The following is a 23,680-nucleotide window of genomic DNA, read 5'->3' on the forward strand; positions in this document are numbered from 1 at the left end:
CACCTCTGCTGGGTTGCTCTGAGAGATGCAGCTGCCTTTGAGGCACTCCATGCTCTCGGGAGTGACCCCAACAATCTCAGTGGCTCACCAGACTAGACTCAAGAGGTGCCCTGTGTGGTGGCTTACACTCCGAGAGGTGCCCTGTGGGGTCGCTTACACCCCAGAGGTGCCCTGTGGGGTCACTTACACCCCGAGAGGTGCCCTGTGGGGTCACTCACACCCCGAGAGGTCCTCCCAAGAATGGGGGAGATGAAGAGGAACATACCGCAGAAACATCCTAACAGGTGCGCTGATGAACTTGCACTGTTTCTGTGAGGAACTGTCTGCACTGGGTTAGCCTGTGGACATACCTACACAATTCTCTTGAGCCAACTGATGTAGGAGGACCCAGGCTACCGTGGGCAGCACCATTCCGTAGGCACAAAGTCCCAAACTATATAAGAGAGTGGGGAAGTCGAGCAGTGCACAAGTAAACGAGCATGTGCACACTCATTTCTCTCTGCACAGGCTGTGTGTGATGTGAGCAGCTGTTTCTAAGTCCTGCTGCCCTGACTTCCCCACCTGATGATGGACTGTAACCTGGGAATATGAGCCTTCCGCAGTTCCTTCCTCCCCGTGTTTCTTTGGTCATCGCAGCAACAGAGATTAAACCAGGAAACACGATGACAGGGAAAAAGAATGCCAGGCAAAGGCAAATGCTAGGCAAAGAAAAAACTCTCGACAACCAAATCAACAGCACAGAAGGACCCCACCATGACGAGGGCAGACTGATTCCTCGGTGATGGGAAACCTAAGATGCTACATAAAGGTCTGAAGACAAATGATGATGATGATGATGATGATGATGATAATGATGATGATGATGATGCATAGGCACGGTAGTGTATACCTTTAATTCCAGCACTCAGATCCAGACTCTGTGAGTTTGAGGCCAGTCTATTTTATGCAGAGAGTTCCAAGCTAGTAAGGGCTACCCAGGGAGACCCTGTCTCAATACATATATACGTACATACCTACGTACATACATGCATGTATACTTACCAGACCAGAACTGTGCACAGTAATTACAAGTGACTACACTTGAAGCTGATTTATATGATTTATATGTGTGCTGACAGAATATGAAACCTCCTTCAGAGGAGGGACCTGGGGGAACTCCTTGGATCGTGGGACAAATGTTTCCTGTGAGGCTCTACCTAGCCTTCCTCAGAGGGTGGTTAGAAAAGCCTGTGTCACCTTTACTTCCTGTTCTGAGGTGTGACCTTTGCACTCCTGCATCTGCCACGGGCCCCCGCACTGGAGCCTGCACATAGCTGATTGGGCTTTTAGCATCTAAAACTGGAAGCTAAGCCTCGTGTCTTTGTAAAGTTGTCCTTCCTCATGTATTTCATTATAGTAATGGAAAATGGACTGACGCGATGCTCAGACAAGACAGGGGCTGTATGATATAATTACAGAGCGAGCAGGAACAATAGACAAACTAGCAGTTCCTGGAAACTTAGTGGCTCACCTGTTCTGAACCACAACGATCGCCCATCACAGAGAGGCTGATAGAAATGAAGACCAGGCACCTCCAGCTCAAGGAACACTGGTGTTCCTGGGTCACAAACCTAGCGGACACCACTGACAGTCCCCACAAAGACACGGGTAAGAGGGGCTTCTGAACTACAGTGTGCTCTGACTTCTTGGGGAGTCACACACATGCTATTCATAGGAAAACTTAAGAGGGAAAATGCCAAGTTAAAACCTAATTAAACTATCGAACTTCACGGTAAAGAGAACATCCCAGATGGTGAGGGTGATGCCACCACATGGCTTCAGCCTTCTTCAGCAGCATCCCACGCTTTCCCAAAGACCATGAGGTAACAGAAGATGCCAATTTTTTTTTATTAACCTAAAGCTCCTCTACAGACAAAGCATTATTATTTTAAAGGAAAGCCTAATCCGAGAGTATCTTCTCAACCAACTGCCTGTTAGATTATGGAGCAACCAACCTTCACACTCACACACAAAGACTTCCTAGATGACAACGTCCATGAGTTCAAACTACAGCAAACTGACAGCGAATTAAGAGGCGCTTGGGAGAGGACAATACTGAAACGGGAACGTGCATTCAGGTCCCCATCTGAGCAATAAAGAGTAAAGGGCCCAAGACCCTGGGGATCACACCCCAGTGGGTCCTCTGGGTCACGGAGGTACTGCTGGCCCTGCATCCAGGATTATTTCGTATCCCACTAGATCTGAAACTATGGTTAAGGTCTGCCAGCGGATGCCCCGAACCCAATGCATTCTGTATGCCCTTTCTGGGTGCTGGATTTGTCCAGGGAAAAGTATGGAGCTCAGACGAGCCAACAAGAAGGACCATTTGGGGGACTTTGCACGGTACTGATGGAGAAGAGGAAGAACTGGAGGAAGATGACAGAAAATGTGGCCACACACCCTGTCCTGTGGTGAGCTTTCAGGGAATGAGACTGGAGCAGATGCAAAGAAGAGAGGAAGGGAGGGGCTTGAGCTCCTGGAACCTCAGGACCCTGGAACTGCAGAGCCATCGGCTATGCTCTTCAAGGACCGTCAGGATCTGCTTGTTCAGGCATACATCCTGCACTTCATCAAGTCCTCCAGCATCCTTCCATCCCATCTGTTCGTGGAAGAAGATATGCTGGGGTTTGACACTCACATCAGGAGTCTTAGCTGATGCACCACCTCTCTGGTTCCTGAAGCTCTGGGCACTGAGACAGACACAGTACTGGCAGTGGAACCAAGGAGAGATGCTCTCATCAGCCTCTTCTCCCATCAGCCTCTTCTCCTGGAGAGCAGACAAGCGCAGTCCTACCCACCAGGAAAAGGAACCCGTATCTCTTCCTGGTGGTGATGTCACAGGTCCTGGACATTCTAGGTATCCTGGAGATGAAGCCTCCTCCTTCTGCTGGAGGGACTATGGCAGCGAACAGAAGAGCAGGGACATTCTTATCTGTCTTCCTGCTGTGCTGCTGGCGAGACGTGCAGCCCTGGCCGAATAGAGAGTTTTCAGGTAGGGTCCCCAGGAGACTGGCAGGTAGAAAACCATAGGCATGAGTCGGACAGGTAATGGTTTGCTTCTCTGCTGCTGTTTGAAAAGGTCCCTTCTGAACTCCAGGTGTTGAACTGATGACAAAGCTGAGCTCTACCTGGTAACCCTCCCTAGGGACCTCATTAAGATCTCTGTCCAAAAGGTCTTTGGAGCACTTTCCTGGTTTGTCTGGCCCCTGCCTGCCATGAACATGTAGCCGTGGCTCATTGTTCTGGAGTCTCAATAGACGCCATACCTGCCTAAGTGTGAGGAATAGATTTATGTTCTTCGTACCGACACGGCCTCAGAGCTCGTTACAGCAGCACAGATGGACTAAGGTATTCTCTGTCCTGCCTATGCAAATTTACCATCAAACCAATCGCGTTATTATGAAGTCCTGTGAAATTCTACAAGTCTATGCAAGAGTTGTTTTATCTTGTGTTTTAACTTTCATTAACTTGCAGAAATATTCTAAGTCTCCTAAAAGTAAAGGAGGGCTAATAGGAGCCTCAGGATGGGCTGATGTTCTCGAATTTAAGTGACTGTGAACATTTTGCTAGTTTATTTCAGCTTGTTCTTTGGGTTTTTTTTTATTTGGTTTTTTTGGAGACAGGGTTTCTCTGTAGCTTTGGAGCTTGTCCTGGAACTCACTCTGCAGACCAGGCTGGTCTCGAACTCCCAGAGATCCTCCTGCCTCTGCATCCCAAGTGCAGAGATTAAAGGCATGTGCCACCACTGCCTGGCTGGTACATTTTTTTAACATGGCACACACATGCAACCATATGTGCATATGTGTGCACATGCATAAGGATGCTAGAGGGTAACACTGAGTGTCTTCTATCGATTTCCATTATATTTTCGAGACAGGGTATCTCATGGAACTCAGAGATCAATAATTGGTTAACAATCTGGGCAGCTACTTCTGGGGATCCACCTGTCTCAGTCCTCCCAGTCCTGGGGTTACAGACATGCACCATCACGCCCGGATGTTATTTGGGTGCTACTTTCTTCCCAGTCCTGGGGTTACAGACATGCACCATCACGCCCAGATGTTATGTGGGTGCTACTTTCTTCCCAGTCCTGGGGTTACAGACATGCACCATCATGCCCGGATGTTATGTGGGTGCTACTATCCTCCCAGGCCTGGGGTTACAGATGTGTGCCACCATGCCCAAATGTTACATGGGTGCTAGGGATACAAACTTGGCTCCTCATGATTGCACAACAGGTACCTTACTGAGACTCACATCCTCAGCCCCTTGGTACTTTTTTAACCAGTAACTTGAAAGTTATTTTTTACTAAAACTTTCATTGTGTATATTCATTATTCATAATTCCATACCACATATAGATATTTTCATAAAAGTATGTAATATATCCAAACAAATTCCTTCCCATATCTTTCTACCCTGCTGTCTTAGTTACTTTCCTATGGCCCTGACAAATCACCATGACCATGGCAACTCATAAAAGAAAGCCTTTAATTTGGGGCTCACAGTTCCACATGGTTAAGAGTACATGAGCACTGTTGGGAATGATGGCAGCTGTAGCACGAATAATAAAAACCCAGGGACAAACATTGGGGTTCGAGCTGAAGATCAGAAGAGCAAAGCAGTAAAGTCACTAGAGAGATCTTACCTCTACCAAGGCTCAGACAAACAAAGGGGTGAGAGATCCTGCAATGCTCTCCGCCAACCTCAGACTCCACACTCCTATGAGTTCTTTTTTTTAATATTTATTTATTTATTATGTATACAATATTCTGTCTGTGTGTATGTCTGCAGGCCAGAAGAGGGCACCAGACCTCATTACAGATGGTTGTGAGCCACCATATGGTTGCCGGGAATTGAACTCAGGACCTTTGGAAGAGCAGGCAATGCTCTTAACAACTGAGCCATCTCTCCAGTCCCACTCCTATGAGTTCTTGTCTCTTCCCCTTTATATTCCTCTCTCCACCCAACCCAATCACTCCTGTCTTCACCTCCCTAGTGCTGGGATCACCTTTGTGTGAGCTCTGTTTCTTTTTTTAATCTTGTGCAACCCAGGTGGCCTTGAACTCACAGAGATCTGTCTACCTCTGTCTCCTGAGTCCTGGGATTAAAGGTGGGTGCCACCACTCCCTGGCCTGTATGGTTGACTAGTGTGGCTGCTTTGCCCTCTGATCTTCAGGCAAGCTTTGTAGCACGAGGGCCGGCTTGTTGTGGTTTCTGTCCCACTCAGTACCCCAACAAGCCAGCAAGTCCCAAAGAAAATCACACGGAGTCTACATTAGATTATAAACTGATTGGCCCATTAGGTCAGGCTACTTATTAGCTCTTATAACTTATGTTACCCCATTATCCTTATCTATGTTAGCACATGGCTCCGTACCTTTCTCAGCAGGGCAGGTTACATGCTGCCTCTTCAGTGGTCTGCACAGGAATGACAGAGGAACCTCCCTGCTTCCCAGAATTCTCCTGTTCTCATTGCATCACCTCTACTTCCTGTCTGGTTTTCCCGCCTATACTGCCTGCCTGGCCAATCAGCATTTTATTAAAATATGATTGACAGAATACAGACAATTTTCCCGCATCAAAGCTTTATTTATTAAAGCACAAATAATATGCCACAGTCCTGGTGCTGGAGAAGTAGTTGAGAGTATATATCCTTATACTCAAGTAGGAGGCAGGGAGAGAGCTAACTGGGGATGGCCTGGGCTTTTTAAACCACAAAGCCCATCCACAAAGATACATTTCCTCCAACAAGGCCACACCCCCTAATCCTTCCCAAACAGTTCCAACAACTGGGGACCAGGTATTCAGATACATGAATCTATGAGGTCATTTTCATTCAAACCACACCTTCCTTCCTTTAGCCTCCTCCATTCTCCCAGAAAGTTTTGCTTTACCTTTATATTATACAGACATACATGGTATTTGCCTTTCAGACCTGGATTAATTTCCTTAATGTGGTTATATCCACTTGCATCTATTTCCGGAAAATGATATAACTTCACTGTTCTTCATGGCTGAAGATTCAATCACACACACATACATACACACACACATACATACACACACATATACACAGCACATTTTCATTATCAATTCCTCTGTTGTCAGGAACATAAGTTGGTTCTATAACTTGGCTATTGTGAACTGTGCTGCATCAGTGTTTAAACATCAGTGTTTAAACAGCTCCATGATGTGCTGATTTGAGGCCCATTGCATAAATATCCAGGAACAGGTTCAAGGTGGCTCTTGTTTGAGTTTTTCTGAAGATCCTCCATACTGAGTTCCACAGTAGGTAAACAAATTTCCATTCCATGCACCAGCCGTGCGCATGTCACTATGGTTCTGTGATATACCTTGAATTCAGGTGTGGGAAAAACCTTACATTTCTTCTTTCATTATTACTTTGTTTGTTTGTATTGGATCATTTTCCTATCTGGGGTTGTTTCCGCTTCTAAACGAATCTTAAGGTGTTTTTTTTTTCCCAATTTTTGTGAAGAGTGGCACCGGCATTTTAATGGAGATCGCATTAAATTCTGTACCTTGATTTTGACAGCTGCATTGGTTGCATTAGTTGCTCACTGCTGTGGCAAGACACATGGCAAAAGCAACGTAAGCATTTTGATTTTGACAGTTCAAGTGTAGTCCACTGTGGCAGGAGCACCGGGGTGGTAGAATATGCAGCCTGTAGCATTGCATCCACAGTAAGAAAGCAGGAAGTGAGGAGACCTAGGGTTCGTCGTGACTTGTCCTTTTCATTCAGTCCAGGACTGAACCCCAACATATGATGCCACCCACACCCAGGCTGGGTCTCCTCCCTCAGTGTGCCCCATCTACCAAGACAATCCTCACAGGCTTGGCCACAGGCAGTCAGTCACTGAGATGATCCTACATCCTGTCAAGTTGGCAATATTGATTCTCACAGGTCCACCTCCTTTCATTATTACATTCAAACACATTACTTTTTAATCCATAACCACCCACTTCTTATCTCTATAGACACATAGCCAGCTCATAATAAAAAATACACTTAGTCCTCCGTTGTAAGAAGGCTGCTTGTTTTGTTCCCAGCTGCTCAGCCCCAAAATAATCACACAGAAACTGTATTAATTAAATCACTGCTTGGCCAATTACTTAAGCATATTGCTAGCTAGCTCTTACATCTACAATTAGCCCATCTCCATTATTTTATATTTTACCATGAGGTTGTGGTCTATCAGCAGAGTTTCAGCATCTCTGTCTCCTACGGCTCCATGACTTCTCTCTCACTCCACCTCCTTTCTCCCAGCATTCAGTTTAGTTTTTCCCACCTACCTAAGCTCTATCAACAGGCCAAGGCAGTTTCTTTATTAACCAATGGTATTCACAGCATACAGAGGGGAATCCCACATCATCTCCCCTTTTCTGTTTAAATAAAAAGGAAGGTTTTAACTTTAACATCATCCTTGAACAGCTCCAACACTGAAAGTTTGAATTCCAAGTCCCATTTTTGATCTATAAAATAAAAAACAAGTGACATGCTTCCAACAAATAATAGCACACAAGAAACATTCTCATTCCAAAAGGGAAAACTAAGACATAGCAATAAGGGCCCATACCAAAGCAAGACCAAAATCCCAGTAAAGCAAACAAATCCAGCAGCTCCGCATCTGGCATCCGGCTCTTGAGGGGGGATCTTCTGGGTTCCAGAGGGTTTAGGCAGCCCCGCCGCTCCAGCTGTGCTGCTTGCAGAAAGCAGGGCCTCCCTCTTGGGCCCGTTGTGTTCTATGCCTTCAGCTTTCCTTGGCAGACAACTCATGGTCCTGGCATTTCCAAAATCCCAGGGTCTCCAGTGAAGCTTAGGCTTCATCACCACAGCTTAATGGAGTGACCTCCAGGGGCCCCTAGCAGGGCTTCAAGTCTGCCACACACAGTCTGGCCCCTGCAGTCTTCTGGAACCATAGTGCAAGACTCCATGACCCCCTCAGGACTGCATATTTCATTACTGTAAAGGGAGTGTACCAGGCGAATGCTGCTGCCAAGTCCTGCTGCCAGCTTGTACTGGAGGCTAGCCATCCTGGACCACATTTGTATCGGTCTCTGTGTGTCTCCCAGGCTGACCATGGGGAAATGCATCCCTAAGTGTCATTTTGCAGCAGTAGACCCCTCCACTGCACTCAGTTAAGGCTCTCTCCTAGCGAATGAATTTGATTGGCAGGTCCTGTCTTTGGGGCATCTCTTCTAGTGTCCCGGAGCAGAGCTGGAGCTTTCTCAGAGCTTCGTTTTAGCACCCACTTCGGTCACAATTTTCAGCTTGCTACACTCCTTTTTTATCGTTCTGCCCAGCTTTTCGAGAACTTTCACGGAGACCTGGGTAAGAGCGGCAAGCAGTAGCCACAGCGTTAACACCCTCCTGTATTGAGATTTCCTCCACCAAACAAATTAATCCATTAACTTTAAATTGGTCCTCACTCAAATTCTCAAGGCAGAATGCAAATATTCTTTGTCAAAGCCTATTATGAATGGTCCCTAGCTGGTAGAATCTGTGTCTCCCTCTGAAACCTCAGGAACTAAGACCTCACTGTCCTTGTTTCTCTAAGCATTTTTTTATCAAGACAAGGTTTCTCTGAACAGCCCTGGCTGTCTTAGATCTCACTCTGGCTGGCCTTGAACTCATGGAGCTCCACCTGCCTCTGCTTCCCAAGTGCTGGGATTAAAGGCATGTGCCACCATCACCACCTGGTATCTTACTCCTTATGTTAGTATAAATGTAGTTTTTCCACATTTAGTAATAACGTTCTCCACAGACTTGTTATACACCCTTTACTATGTTGCAATACACTCCTTCAGCATGTTTATCATGCAGCCATATGAATTCTGTGAATTCAGGTGTCTGTTGGGCATCTATCGAGACAATCATGAGACTTCTGTCTTAAAGGCTATGGGATACTGGATGACGTTTCCCAGTTTTGTAGGTTGAACCCAATCCTCCTGCAGCTCTAGAGTGAAGTCGACTTGATCACAGTGAATGATCCTTCTGTTCTATCTCAAAACCACTTTTCAGGAGTTTTCCTTAGGATTTTACATCTATGTCCATCAGGGGAATTGGTTTAATGTTTTCACTGTGCCTTTATCTGTTTCTTGTGTAAAGATACCAGCTTCATAAAAAGTTTAGCAGTGTTCCTTTCTTTGATGTTTTATGGAACACTTAGAAGGGAAGCACTGGTGTTCTTTTAAAGTCTGAGGCCAGCAACATGGCTCAGCAGGGGAGGTTCTTGCACATGGGCTTGGCAACCTGAGTATTCTGTATTTATTAAGACTTCCTTTGTACTCTGTTACATGATCTATTTTACAGACATCTCCATGAGCTGCTGAGAATATACTCTGCTGTGCTTGGGTGGAGTGTTCCGCAGATAGCTCTAAATTCACCCGGTCTATGTTTACCTCAGCTACTTATTTTTATTACCGACGACATAAGTAGCACCCGGTGAGAGGAGGGCACTGTTGTCACTCGCCCATGAATGACATTCCTGTACTGTGCTGGGTCAGTCTGTATCTTCACATCTAGTAGTATTGTTCTATGAATTTGGATGCCCTGTGGTCAGTGTTCATGTGTTTAAATTATAGTGTCCTCTCAATACACTGGTTTCTTTACCAGTATGAAGTAACAGATATCTCTTCTAATACTTGAACTCTATTTAGTCAGGTATTAGATTCTAATATTAATAATCAGATCTTCTAATTAGAAGATCAATACCTGCTTGTTTCCTAGCTCCGACTGCTTGGGAGACCTTTTGCTCTCCCTTCAGACTAAGGTTGTGTCTGTCTTCGGCAGATGTCTTTCCTGGAAGCGATACCGAAGATGCACCCTGCTTTTTAATCCAAACTGCTAAGCTGTGTCTTTCAATTGGAGAGTGAGACCATTAATACTCAGTCATTGCTGGGAGAGACTGTCAACTGACAGAATCTGGAGTCACCCAGGAGACAAGGTCCTGGGTGGTCACTGAGAGCACAGGGCTGATTTCTGAGGCTCTCTGTCCTATGCTGTGGCTCGGGTCACTTGCACTGGGAAGGGAGAGATCCCCAGATCCCAGCAACCCCTCTAGCCAACAAACTTCACTCCCAGTATTTTTTCTTTGTCCTTTACTTATGACAGTTTAACTGAATTGGGGGTAGACAGCTCTATCTTGGTAAGTCTATTTGGTTTAACTGAATTGGGGGTAGACAGCTCTATCTTGGTCATCAAGGTGACTCTGTGCTTGACATATTTTGGATCTTGATCTACTGTGAGCCTTTCACTTGTACCCCCCACTGAACTTCCTGGTCTCACTCCCATCTGACCTCTTTGGTGATGAGCGGGTTTTGATAGAGTACATATTTCCTCTTGGTCGGGCTCACAAGAGCATCGTCCTCTAGTGGTTCAGGAGTTATCATGCAGCTGGAACATGATTTCTAATTGGTGTCAATAAAAACCCGGAGTCAGATATCACGGGGTGAAGGCTGAAAGATCAGAGAAGCCAGCCATTAGTTCTTACCTCTGCGAAAATCTCAGACTGAATGGGGTATCCTGTCTCTACAAGTCCTCAGATTTGAATTCCTTGAGCTCCTGTCTCCTCTGCCTTATATTCCTCTCTCTGCCCAGCCATATCCCTTCCTGTCTCTACCTTCCTAGTGTTGGGATTAAAGGTGTGTGACTCCCGGGTACTGGGATTAAAGATGTGAGCCACTGCTGCCTGGCTCTGTTTCTCTTTGAGACTGGAACAAGCTAGTGTAACCCAGGATGGCCTTGAACTCACAGAGATCCACCTGCCTCCGAAGGCTGATATTAAAGGTGTGTGCCACCCTGCCTGACCTCTATGGCTATCTAGTGGCTTAGCTCCGCACTCTGATCCTCAACAAAGTTTCACCACAGCCAGCAGCTGAAGGTATGGTATGCGCCACCTGTGGCGGTTACTCCTCTGCAGTATGTGAGCTCCCAGGATATGAGATCTGTCTACAGTGAGACCTTTGTGCTGTTAATCCCCGCTACTGCTATGATGTGAATGTGTAGGAGTGGACTTTCCGCCCTCCTATAGTTATACATACTTGGGTTATGCGTAGTGGGGCTTTTATCTCCCCTATTCTTTAAGTTAAAGAACCCACCAATGTATTGGTATGGCTGGCCTCCCTCTTTCTTGAAGAAACATAGTCTGGTCATTTATATAGCAACTATTATATGGTAGTGAGTGTCAGAAGGATCCAGAATAGGTGCAGGATGCTGGTCCTCACGAATGTCTCTGGCAGCTTCACCTGTCTACTCCTGTGCACAATTCCTGCCTGTGCTTGAGACTGTCTCAACTGGTGTTTGTTAAGGGATTTGCTCTCAATGCTATCCGGTCATTTTCTCCTAAGACCTGGTCAAAACTGGGATGGCATTCAGGGTCCTCTCTAGCTTAAAACTGCATTGAACCCCTGGGTGAGCCTCATGGTCTCCATCGGTTGTAGAATGGTAGAATGGTTACCACAAGGTCTAGGCTGGGTGTGGCGGCACGTACCTTTAATTCCACGCTTCGGAGACCAAGGCAGGCAGATCTCTGAGGTTAAGACCAACCTGGTTTACAAAGCAAGTTCCAGGGCAGCCAGAGTTTTGTAGAGACCTTGCATAAAAAGAAAAATAAATAAATAAATAAATAAATAACCTCACAAAGAGATCTAGTAATAATCTCTCAAGGTCTCCTCCCTAGCTCGAGACCTGGCCATAGCCCTGCATGACCCCCAAGGTCTTCTTCAGCTTGAGGGACCAGGGAAAGGAGAAGTTCTCCATTGTCTTGGGGTAACACAGGTCCCCTCACCCATCCTGGGTGCTCCACTGCTTGCCAGGAGAAGAACTGTGACCAAGTGTGTGTGGTTTCCTCAGGGGAAGGTGTTACCCACTGAGAAGGCTAGCAATGCTAGCAGTTGATGTGAGTCTTGTGATGGAGAAGGGCTCTGGCTTGTGTTCACTCAACTACCTGGAGTGAACTCAACCCAACAGTGAGCTTCATGAAGCCAGTGCTGATGTGGGCAGTGTTGAGACATCGGAGTGTTTCTGACTTGTGGGGATGTGTGCTGTCTGGAAGCTGCGACTCTCCGGAGGAGGTGGCAACAGGAAAAGCACGGTAGAGCAGCTACACTTGACAATGCACGTTAACAGGCATGGACAACATGCGCATACATACCACGCATGTGCGCACGGCTGACTTGCACAATGCTTCCATTGTGATTACGGGACAGACACAAGATGAAAAGAATATTTTTAACAAAGTGCTGGCGCTGCGCAGCTGTACCCGTTCGTAATGATCCATTAATGTCTCATGCGGAGAGAACTGTACTGTTTGTTTGGTTTACCGAGGTCAGCACACTGGGAAGCAATTGTCATCACCGGCACAGACCTCCTTACATATTTCCCATTGTTCTGAGCCGTGCAGATGAGCACATTGGGATGCAGATTGTCCATCTTTAAAGCCTTTGAGAACAGCTTTGTCATTGGTTTAGCTGCAACTTTAGTTCTCCCAGACAGCTCTGTGCCTCGAAAAGAGAAGGGAAGGGATGGTGGCCCTGTTTGCCATCTTTTGGGTCCCAGGACCTGGGAGCTGGAAGAAGAGGCCAACCCTGAGCTCAAACTAAGGGATGTATCAGATCAAGAGACAGCACAGACCCCAAGATAAACAAAGGTCACGTCGGAAGGAGGAAGTGTGTGCTGGACGCTGAAGAGAAACTGGTTCTCAGAATTCCCACAGTGCCCAGACAGAGCCAGACCCTATACGCCCAGCCCAGCTGCTCCTGTCCATCAGGAAGCAGACATCACAGATAAGACAGCCCTGGAGACAACTGCCATCCAGAACTCTTCAGTTCACTAACCAGGGACTCCACTTCTTACCAGCAGACAGACCCCCTGGAGGGCTCTGCTCACACAGGAGGAAGGAGATGACCAGCCTCTGGCCTCCCCTCCCCCGAGAGAACCTCAGGTAGCACGAGAGAGCGTGCAGGGTCACCTGGGGCTCAGAGAAAAACACTTGTGAGGTGTTTTCTCGTCACAGGACAAAGCAACATGGAAAGTCTTAGTCAGAAGCATGGCAAGGTCTGCTTCCCCCTGTGTGCCAAGCTGCGCTTTGGGCTGCTCAGATGGGATCCCAGGATGGAGTTCCCCAGCCTGGTGGCCGCCCAGATAGCATCACCAGCCATGCAGGAGACAAAGCATTGCCTCCTACAACAGAGCACACGACCCTCTTCCTTCTTTGCCCCTGCGATAGAGCTGAGTTGTCCCTGAGTGTGGACATTGTCTTACCCTCCACGAGGATGACTCTAGTGACTAAGAGAGCGGTTCTAATCGGGGCACTTGGGGAAATCATGGGTTCCACCCACACAGCCATCCCATAGGTAACGCCTTTTTCTTCCATATGAGAAAAGTCCTGAAGAGCTTCCCTCAGCACACATGGGAAAGGGCAGTACTCCACACAAGGTCCTTCCCCTAGAGCTGGCTGGGGCCGCTCCTCACAACGACCCGGTCACAGGGAGGTGGGTGCAAAGATCAGTAAGTGCTGTAAACTATAGGGTTGTCTTTTTTATTTCCCTTATCAGGTTTAAGGGCTAGACAACTGCCAAGTTTTAAAGCTCTGGATGATGATATCGCTACAGTGTTTGGTAAGGACTCCCCAGGGGAAGACCAGGTCCCATGGTGAGGGAGGGCGGGCACTCACCAAAGCATGTCCCAGACAACCTGGTGTCAGTTACAGGCACTGGAGGAACCGATTTGGTTTAAGGTCAGAACCACATTCTTCTGGCCCGCGGCGGGCATTGGTGCTGAAGTCAGAATGACTGTCAGAACCAAAATGCACGTGGAGCTCTGCCTCTCTAAATGGCGTCCAGGGAGTGGTAGTCTGTCACCCGTGGACTCATTTCAAACACCCTGCACCACGGCCTGCTCAGGCCTTCCACTTCAGAATCCACTGGTGCAATGTGTGTGCAACTGAGAGATCTGAGGACAGGAAACAGCTCCTCAGTCTCCTTGGTCCCGAGCAGGCAGGGCAGTCCCCAGGGAGGTGGTGAGGACCTGGCCTCTACACAGGGTTTCAGCCTCTATGGCCTTGTCTGAACATGGTACCTCAGGGTTTCCTGCAGCTCTCTGGAAGGGGCTCAGAGCACAGCAGGATGAGGACCATTGGTGTGACCCATACTGTCCCTCAGAGGCAGCTGTTGCACGATCCACCTGGTGCGGCACTTTGGCATGTAGACCATGCCAAATGACTGATGTGGTCAGTTTTCAGATCGATCTACAAAGTCCAGTGTGCACTTCATACCTAGGCTAATTCTGTCTGCACTAGCCACACTCCCTGCTGTGTCCATGTGCCCATGTCTGTCCTGTGAACTGTGCTCACCGCCCCGTACCACCCCTCCCCTCATTTTACACTCGGTAAAGTGAGGCCCGGAGAAGCTGTCTGAGCAGGTCAGCTCTGCTCCTTTCTGAGTCGGAGCTGGGGAATCATCATGGCCTCCCCTAGTGATGGACTGGTCACACGAATGAGTGAGCAAATGGTCCCAGCTTACCTATGCTGCCCTGTCTACCCTCCTATGCTACCCTGTGTCACATACAGGAGACCTGCTTCCCACCCAGCCGGAGGCCTCATCTTCTGACCCATGAGTGGGTCACATAAAGCTTCAGACAGCTTCCCTGCACTGCCCCGGGTCACAGGGCCATGATGCTACAGAGACAGGGGCTATTTCCAGCTATGACCCCCACACAATGCTGGATGCGGTTGGCCTCATAAAAGGCATGAGATTTTACATCCCATTTTACAGAAGGTCCAGTGGAAGCTACAGACACAAAGAAACTCATCCTTGTTCATATCTGACTGAGAAAAGAGCCAGAGTTGGTTGGATATGAAGTCCAGGACACATGTAAGAGACCTCTTGGAGAGGCAGTAAAAGGAGACTGACTGGGGTGGGGACGCACTCAGGAGGCGGAGGCAGGTGAATCTCTGAGAGCAAGGCCAGCCCGATATCCAGAGTGAGTTCCAGGCCATGCAGAGTCGCACCCCACAAAAGAAAGGCTGGACATGTGCAGGCAAGGATCTGTCCTGTCAGCACTCGGGGGCAGTCAGGACAGCATGAAGTGAACCACGAGCAGGGACTGGGTGTGGGCACTGTCTTTGAAGAGTGTATTAGATTTCTCTTACGATGACAAAATGCCAGAAATAAGCACTTATAAGGATAAAGATATATTTAGGGTCGGTTTTGGAGTTTCTAGTCCTTGTTTGGTTGGCTCTGTTGCTTTGAGTAATGGTCACACATCCACACATCATAGTGCAAGTGTGTGGTGGTTAAAAACAAAGAAACAAATGAACAAACAAAAACAAACCATTTATGTCATGGCCAAGGAGCTAAAGAAGGAAGGGGACCAGAGCTCCACCACCTCCCTTATAGATAGCCCCAATGACCTAAAGACCTCCCTCTAGGCTCTGCCTGTAAGGAAGTTCCATCTTCCCACCAGTGTCACTGAGGGAGCAAGCCTTGGAAGACAAGGGCATTAAGGGACCTTCAACATCTGGATTACAGGGATCTCAGGGGATACTCAGACCATCTCAAGTTTTCTATATTTGGGAAGGCGGGAGTATGGACAGCCTCCCCAGATGAATTCTCCAGAGTAAAGCCACTGTTCACAAGTTTCTTGCGTTTTCTAGTGCAGGGCTGACAGGTGGCCTTTTTCACTTCTGTGAAGAAGTTCAATTCTTCACAGAACATCTGCCCTGCATCATTGGCTCTATAACATGTTCTTGTGTGCTTTTCCCAAGATGAAATTCTAGTCCGGGAGATTTTGGATCCAGGGAAAACATCATATTTTGAAAATCAAAGCCCACCAAAAGCCTCAGAACCAAAAGCAACAAAGGATAAAAGCAAGTATATCCTTTTTACCCCCGCAACTGCAATTATTGTTAGACCCATGGTGTTGGACACAGGTCCCTATTTCATGAGCACTCACTAGATCCAGCCATATCTGGGCAGGAACAGTAACACGTGAGGAAAGCCGTGGCCCAAAGCCACTGTTATGTTGCTCCTGAGATGGAGGGAGTCACCGCCAAGGCAGAGGTGGCTTGTTTCACTCTGGGATGATCTCTGGGTCACATCCATGCATGTTCTCAGACCATGGACTTGAACAGGGTTCAGGTGCTACAGGAGCACAGGCTTAATGAGCCAGACCAGTAGCTTAACGCATCCCAACACCTTGTGCTCACCAATGGCTTCTGAGGGAAGCTGTTATACCGTGGGGTCGAAGCAAAGTCAAGATCCAACATATGACACACCCAAGGCCAAGGAGAGCGGTGGGGAGGGGGGAACAAAGCACAGCTCCACACTGTGAGACTGGGCAAGCAGATGGGGCATTGCAGGGCATGAAAGAGGGATTAGACAGTGGCAAGGAGAGGCTCTGGGGAAATGCACTCAGGTGGGAGGGCTCAACACTTCCTGGGAGGTTTTAGTTCAGAAATAACTAGGTCCTAAGGGTTTGTTCACCCCTTAGCTGCCTAGTCCCAAACCATCGGGCTCAAGGTGCTTGGATGCCACCTGACTATCTAAAGATTAACTTTCCAACACACAGTTCAGCTAGAACTGGGACAGTGTGCCACTTTTCCAGCTCAATATTGTAAAATAGGGCTCAGGCCAAAACTGTCCACAAGCACGCTAACGGGAAAACGCTCCCCTGGTTTTTTTTTTTTTTTTCCTTCCTATGTTCTTCATCAAAGAAGTCTGGGTCAAAGAATTCACTACTCCTAAGAAACATGAGACGCAATCATCTTCTGGGATCATAGATACCCTTTCCTTTGACGGTAAATATAACCCCACAAACCCCTTCCTGGGCTCAGAACTTAACTGGGGAGTTCTAGCCAGACGCAGACGGATGCTTCTGCTTGGGTGAGAGCAGAGATTCCTCTGCTGGGGTTGGTGGTTGTTGGACCTGGTTTTGTCGGGTTCTTACTGTGTCCCAAGGTGTCTAGCCCTGCCCTAGGCCTGCCCCTGCAGAACTTAGACCAGGCTGGCCCACAGGAAACATCTTCTTGGGAGTGGGCAGTTACCAGGAAGGAACACAAGCTGAGTCCTCTCCCAGACTTCCAACTAAATCACTTCTCTCTGAATAGAAAGGGTAACAGAGAGACAGAGTGCCTCTGGGAGTGCAGGAATTAAAAAAAAAAAAGGCCTGCCTCCATCAGATCTGAATCTGCTACCCGATGCCCACAGGAGGCACGGGTCTTTGCTGTAAAGAATAGACATGGTGAAGGATATGTGTAGCCTAGGATGCATATCTACATTGCTTGCTGAGTAATCCCATGAAGGGCCCGATGGCAGCTTCGGGTACAGGGAAGGGAAGGTATTAATCTGTTAATATGGCAGTGCAGTATGGGCATGGGAACCTGAACCTGCATCTCCATCCTTCATGGCTTCTCCAGCTGCTGAAGCTTGGGGCAAGTCCAAATGATGGCTTCGTGGCACAGGAGGAGCACAGACCTATTTAAAACGATGGTTCTAACACCCCAGAGTTTGTCTGTCTCGTGAGTTTGATGTCATTAGCTGATGGTTCTAGATTAACAGATTCTTCTGGTAGCTGCCTACAGTCAGAGAGAGTTCAGCTGAATCCATAGGACTGTCCTATGCATAGTGGCAGGCATAAGTGGACCGAGAGATAGAGAACAGACTCATGGGTAAGGAAATCTGAAGTTATAACAGAGGAGGGAGAGGGGACCCTGAGGTAGCACCAGAGCCCTAGAGCTGGCTACACCCCTGGGAACAGTATGCTGGTTCACTGGAGGTCAACAAACATCGCAAACCAGTCCAGTATGTTGTTTGCACTGCTGCCCAGGCGTAAGGACTGACCTGTGGCCACCACATGGAGTCCTTCCCTCCTCAAGCAGTCCCTAAGCTGCTGGGACCAACAGGAGACTTACTCTGGCCCCCGGGCACACAGCAGCCATTAGTACAAATGAATCCCTCACTGCAATTGTTTGACTCCCAGCAACTAAGCCAAGACAAGCCTCTCCAGGGACTGAGCGAAATGTTTATGAGTTATGATTTCGTGGCAGAGAGAATGAGGACCGGGTTGGAAGAGATCTGGAGATCACCAGGGACTAGTGTGAGACCCTGGGAATAAGAAGATAGGGCATCCAGAAAAAGAAGCCAAGAGCAGGAAGGAGGGCCTTTGGGCTGCCTGGTGTTCCCTATGCAGAACTGAGCTAACTAGTCAGCATTCAGGAAGGAAGTCCTAGGTGTCAGCAGCAGCAGTGTGGACAGAGCCCTCATGTCCCTGGACACACTGGCCAGACTCCTTGCCATGTTTCTGTTGCTAGTGACGAGGGTGAGGCCGATCTTGGAGACAGAAGGCAGGGAGAGATCGCCATTCGTTGCTCCCATGTTCTTGTCTAAGACAGAGAAAGAATTCAAATAGACAAAATATGAACTGGAAGGAGGCTTTATTAGTAAACATGGTGCCAGAGAAGCAGCTCAGCCATTGAGAGCATTTGCTGCTCTTGCAGAGGCTCCGAGTTTGGTTCCTAGCACAGACGTCAAGCAGCTCAGAAGTGGAGATTGAACGCCTTCTCCTGGACACCACAGACGCCTGCATACGGATGACTCACAGATTCACACATATATTCACACACACACACACACACACACACACACGTACTGTAACATGAGAAGGCCGGGCCTGCTACACACACACACACACACACACACACACACACACACACACACGTACTGTAACATGAGAAGGCCGGGCCTGCTTGTTTGTGTTTCTGTCTTGCCCTGCCCCCCAGCTGTTTAGTCCCAAAGAAAAATCACACTGAGATCTCTATAAGTTATAAAGCGGATTGGCCCTTTAGGTCAGGCTACTTATTAGCTAACTCTCACATCTTGATTAACCCATTTTTCTGATGTATGTTAGCCATGTGGCTCAGTACCTTTTTCAGCAGGGGCAGCTCACATCCTGCTGCTTCAGTGGCCTGGGCAGGAGTGGGAGGAATCAGCTTCCTCCTTCTCAGAATTCTCCTGCTCTCCTTGCATCATTTCCACTTCCTGTCTGGGTTTCCCGCCTACACCTCCTGCCTGGCCAATCAGCGTTTATTTAAAACATGACTGACAGAATACAGACAATTCTCCCACACCAACGTATGCGAGTAAAAGCTTTTTAAATCTTCAAAATAAACACACACATTTAGAAGTAATGCCTAGCCTCGTACAGGCTCTGTGCTCAATCTTGGGGGTGGGACAGAGGGTAACACAGGTTGTTCTAACCTGGAGAGCTCACAAGAACTGCTCTGGGGCTGTATCTTGTCAGGGTGTAGGTCTTTCAAAACAAGGCTCATGCTCATGGCTGTGAATCCCACGTCCTGATTTTTGCTCCTCTTCCTGATCTCTGGTCAGTCCCTACTACAGGTCTCTAGGGCACAGAGGGATGGGGTGTAGCCAGGCAACTTCTTCCCATGGTCACATCACAGACTGCCAGCAAAGTCCAAGACTAGGCCCCAGGGAACTAGAGCAGATGTGGGAATCGGTGTGAAAAGGCAAAGCGCAGAGGGCCAGCTCCTGCCTCAGCATACAGGTTCTCTGCTGGAGGCCCTCCCGGGGGAAGGAGAGTTCCAGCAAAGGACTCAATCAGATGAGTGAGCAAGACTGGGAGCACTACTGAACCTGGAGGCTGCCCTGAGCTCTTAGGCTCTGGAACAGACAGTAAGCCAAGCCCAACCGCTATCTGGGTACCTTTGCTTGGATGGAGAACTCCAAGAACCTATTGTCTGGGAGATACCAAAGCTGCAGGCCTGCCCAGCTCTGCCGTGGGTACAGCAGGTGTGCTGTGCTGAATAAAAGCATCCACTCCTCTCCACACATGGTCATGTGTATTAGAAGATGGCTGTACTTATAGGTCTCTGCAGCAGAGCACCCCCTCCAGCGTTCCCTCATCTTTGCCAGAGATCTTTGCTCTCTCCCCCAAGCTGAGGCCATGGAGCACAGAGATGCTCCACCCTTAACCCTGACATCAACCTCAGCTCTAGCACACTGCTCCGTGTCACCCTGATCTTCACATGGACCTTTCTGGGTGTGCACCATCCAGCCCAGAGTCTTGTGTGACAACAACATAGAGTAGTGAGTGTGTTCAAGCCTGTTAGAGAAGGCCCGTTTTTCAGCCCAACCCCAGCACTGGCCAGCGGAAGCGTTGATGGCTGTGTGCTTGGGGCTGCAGGGAAAGCAGGAAGTGGGAGGTGGGAAACCAGTCCTGTGTCTGGCTGCTGCAGGGGTACGTGGGTGGCACAGGGCAAGAGAGGATGCACACCTGTAGCATCTCAGCAAGCAACAGAGGGCCCAAAGGAAAGTAGAGGCATGTGGCCTGCAGGCTAACGTGATCCTCAGTGTGTCCCAGGTCCAGGACAGGCAGTGTGTCTCTCTGTGAAAGGCCTGAGGAGCTCCCGGAGCTCTCATATCAGAGATGAGGCCTTGTAGCGGTGGAGACAGCAGTAAGGACGCTGAAGGAAACACTGTGGCCTCCGCTACAGGTTATAGTGGCCATTGTAAACAAAGATGCTTGTTTGCCAAGTGCTACGATGGAGACTAGAGGTCTATGTCTGGCTGCCCGTGAGAAGGGGCTGCTATACGGTCAAGTGCATGTAGGTGTCACCTAGGAAACAAGGATGGGGGCAGATCCCAGGACAGGCTAAAAAGGGAGAGAAAGGCACTTAAAATAGCATCCATTGTGACATTATTTTAAGCTTACAAAAGTGTGACAGCTTGTAAAACCATTCCCAGCACTTCAAGGTCGGTGGCTGGGAAAGGGTGGGGACATTCACTCCTGCAAAGCTCTTAAATAACCACGAACATTGGCTACAACAGAAATAAATGAGCAATTGCTGTGGGACAATTGTCTGTATCCTGTCAATTGTATTTTAATAAAATGCTGATTGGCCAGTAACCAGGCAGGAAGTAGAGGTGGAGCAACCAGAACAGGAGAATTCTGGGAAGGGGGAAAAGTCAGTATGAAGTCGTCACCCAGACACAGAGCAAGCAAGATGTGACTGCCTCACTAAAAAAGGTACCAAGCCACGTAGCTAACACAGACAAGAATTATGGGCTAATATAAGTTATAAGAATTAATAAGAAGCCTGAGTTAATAGGCCAATAAGTTTATAATTAATGTAGGCCACTGTGTGTTTATTTGGGACTGAATGATTGTGGGACCAGGCAGGACAGAAACCTTAGTCAACAAGCAATGATAAACTCTCAGATCTTGTTCACTGCGCAGTGCCCAAAAAAGCTTCTTCTGGAACCAAATATGAGAGACTACAGCCCAGGAACATAGATCCAGCTCGCCCTCAATCCCATGTTCAGACGAGGCCACAGTTTCACTAAGTTTTTATAATAATAGGATAAGGAAGTTATACATCAAGGCACTGTTATGGAAAGCAGGTAGGCAGTTACAGACAACCAAGAAGTCTCTGGTGCAGGTCTCGACATTCTCTGAGGACACCCTTATCTTTGGGATCTGTGGAAGCTAAGGGTCTGCTTGTATACTCCAGAAGGTTTGACCTAATAGCGGCAAAGATGACAGTCGGACACTGCAGAGGGCAAGGACTGGCTCCTAAGGGGCAAAGGACCGCCCACATAGACTCCCATCAGACTTGCGGCGTTCTAACCGCGCCACGATCCCTGCAGGTCTCTCGGTCAGTCTGCTTTTCAAAGGGTTTGTGCAAGGCAGGGCTTCTTTCTGGTAACTCGGTGCCTATGCACACAGCACATACAAACATCAGCACCCCTCTGCTGTGTTTCTGGGTCCAGAGTCGGTGTCCCCAACATGGCTGCTTCCTCTTCCACTGGCATCAAAGAAAACTGACCAGTTCCTCTGTGAACTGGCTTTCAATTTGGGTTTATGAGAAATTTCTTGCTTCTAGGAATTGCAAACATTTCATCTGGCTGTCCAGCTTTATTTATGGTCGATGACGACGACTATTTGAAATTTCTTGTTTCTTCATGAATTTGGACTGAGTAGGTACTCCTGGTGGCCACAGGGCAGCAGGCTACATATATGTACACACTGCATATGCTCACTGTGTGTTGTGAGACCCAGGGGCCTGGTTTCAAAAAGTTTGCAGTTAAATAATAGTTGTGGAGTCTATTCATTGTCCTCACTGTCTCCACAGATGAAGAGAAACAAACACTTTTTCAGATGAAAAGCCTCGAGACTCTGGAGAAAATCATCGACACTATCCGAAGAGCTATTGGTAAGCAGGTGCTACGGCGCCGTCCTGTGGCGCAAGTCCTGGACTAGACAAGGAGAGGGCCAATAAGACCGCAGGTCGCGGTGCTTGCTGCCAAACTGCAACCTGACCTCCGTCCCTGGGACCCACATGCTGAATACTCAAGCTGTGTATATGCTTGTTCTCTGTCTCTCTCTCGTTTCTCTCTCTCTAACACACATGTGCGCGCGCGCGCGCACACACACACACACACACACACACACACACACACACACGTAATTTTTTAAGGAGAAAGTGGGCTGAACACCAGCATGCATGTCTGTCTGTCTCTCTGCTTCCTGGCTGTGAGCACAGTCTGGCCAATGCCTCATGCTCCCGCCTCCATGATTTCCAGCCATGGCTGGCCACCTGTTTGCACCTGATGTCACAGATGCCTCCTGAGTGCCATGCAGGACAGAGGAGTCAGTGCCACTGATAGGAGAGACTGGAGGGGTCTGACACAGGCTGTGGTAACGGTCAGCGGGATAGTCATAATTACTCAAGAAAATCTCTTCCCTGACAGGAACTCATCTCATGAGAAAACGGAAGTTTCAGAAAAGCAGGAGAATCAGACAACTCCTGGAGAAACTAAAGAAGTCCTAAGGACCAGGACTGGTCGAGGGGCAAGCCAATGCCCACACCTGGGGACAGAATGGAGTGCAAGCAGCTACCACCCAGTGTGAAGAACTGCACTCAACGAGCACCAAATAAAATTAGCATATTTTAATATTAAGTTATCAGAAGTGGCTTTTTTGAGTTATTTATTATAATTTTTATTATTCAAAATGGGAGAGATGACAGAAATTGGAGGGCATGGAGTGGGGGTGGGAACCTAGTGCATTGGAAACTCCCTGGAGCTAGATTGTCCACCTTCTGTAACCAGCTGTGCTAGCTAGTCTGATGTCACACAAACTAGAGTTATCTGAAAGGAGGGAACCTCAACTGAGAAAATGCCTCTGTAAGATCCAGCTGTAGGGCATTTTCTTTACTAATGATTGATGGAGAGGGCCCAGCTCACTGTGAGTGGGGTCACCTCTGGGCCAGTGGTCCTGGGTTCTGTAAGAAAGCAGGCTGCTCTTTTCTGAATGGGAACAGAGGAGCAGTGGGGACAGGGATGGGGTGGAGGAAGGGGAGGCTGTGTAGTCAGGATGTATTGTAGGAGAGAAAAATAAAAAGAAGGAAGGAAGGAAGGAAGGAAGGAAGGAAGGAAGGAAGGAAGGAAGAACGGACAGAAAGCAGGCTGAGCAAACCAATATGCAGTACCCTTCCATGGCATCTGCATCAGTTCCTGTCTCCAGGTTCCTGCCCTGTCTGAGTTCCTGTCCTGACTTCTTTCAATGATGAACAGTGATATGGAAGCAGAATAAACATTT

General features: G+C 48.1%; 1 protein-coding gene and 1 long non-coding RNA gene across 4 annotated transcripts; one reads left to right on the plus strand and one right to left on the minus strand.

The window, feature by feature from the left end:
- Positions 1-2,909: 2,909 nt before the first annotated feature.
- Positions 2,910-23,040, plus strand: LOC125414532 (sperm acrosome-associated protein 7-like). Of its 3 annotated transcripts, none has more exons than XM_048456611.3 (6): positions 2,910-3,031; positions 13,618-13,680; positions 15,828-15,929; positions 16,776-16,859; positions 22,212-22,292; positions 22,831-23,040. In XM_048456611.3, the coding sequence occupies exons 1-6, from the start codon at positions 2,938-2,940 to the stop codon at positions 22,908-22,910; spliced, it is 504 nt and encodes a 167-aa protein (XP_048312568.1). In that variant the 5' UTR covers positions 2,910-2,937; the 3' UTR covers positions 22,911-23,040. The 3 variants fall into 3 exon arrangements, with proteins under 3 accessions (XP_048312568.1, XP_048312569.1, XP_048312570.1); XM_048456612.3 differs by having other exon boundaries at positions 16,779-16,859; XM_048456613.3 differs by lacking the exons at positions 15,828-15,929; positions 16,776-16,859.
- LOC125414533 (uncharacterized) lies at positions 7,146-11,658 on the minus strand. The gene is made up of 3 exons (XR_007236291.3): positions 11,553-11,658; positions 10,360-10,518; positions 7,146-8,388 (listed from the first exon to the last, which is right to left on the minus strand). It is a non-coding gene; the product is annotated as an uncharacterized LOC125414533 (long non-coding RNA).
- Positions 23,041-23,680: the final 640 nt, after the last annotated feature.

The sequence above is a fragment of the Myodes glareolus genome, chromosome 23 (genome assembly GCF_982192425.1).
Source record: "Myodes glareolus chromosome 23, mMyoGla1.1, whole genome shotgun sequence".
Lineage (NCBI taxonomy): Eukaryota > Metazoa > Chordata > Mammalia > Rodentia > Cricetidae > Myodes > Myodes glareolus.

Excerpts from the sequence above, each read along its gene's own strand:
- LOC125414532 (XM_048456611.3), top strand. The coding sequence starts at position 2,938 with ATGGCAGCGAACAGAAGAGCAGGGACATTCTTATCTGTCTTCCTGCTG. Across the intron at positions 3,032-13,617 it reads GCCGAATAGAGAGTTTTCAG|GTTTAAGGGCTAGACAACTG; the intron begins GTAGGGTCCCCA and ends TTCCCTTATCAG. Across the intron at positions 22,293-22,830 it reads CACTATCCGAAGAGCTATTG|GAACTCATCTCATGAGAAAA; the intron begins GTAAGCAGGTGC and ends CTTCCCTGACAG.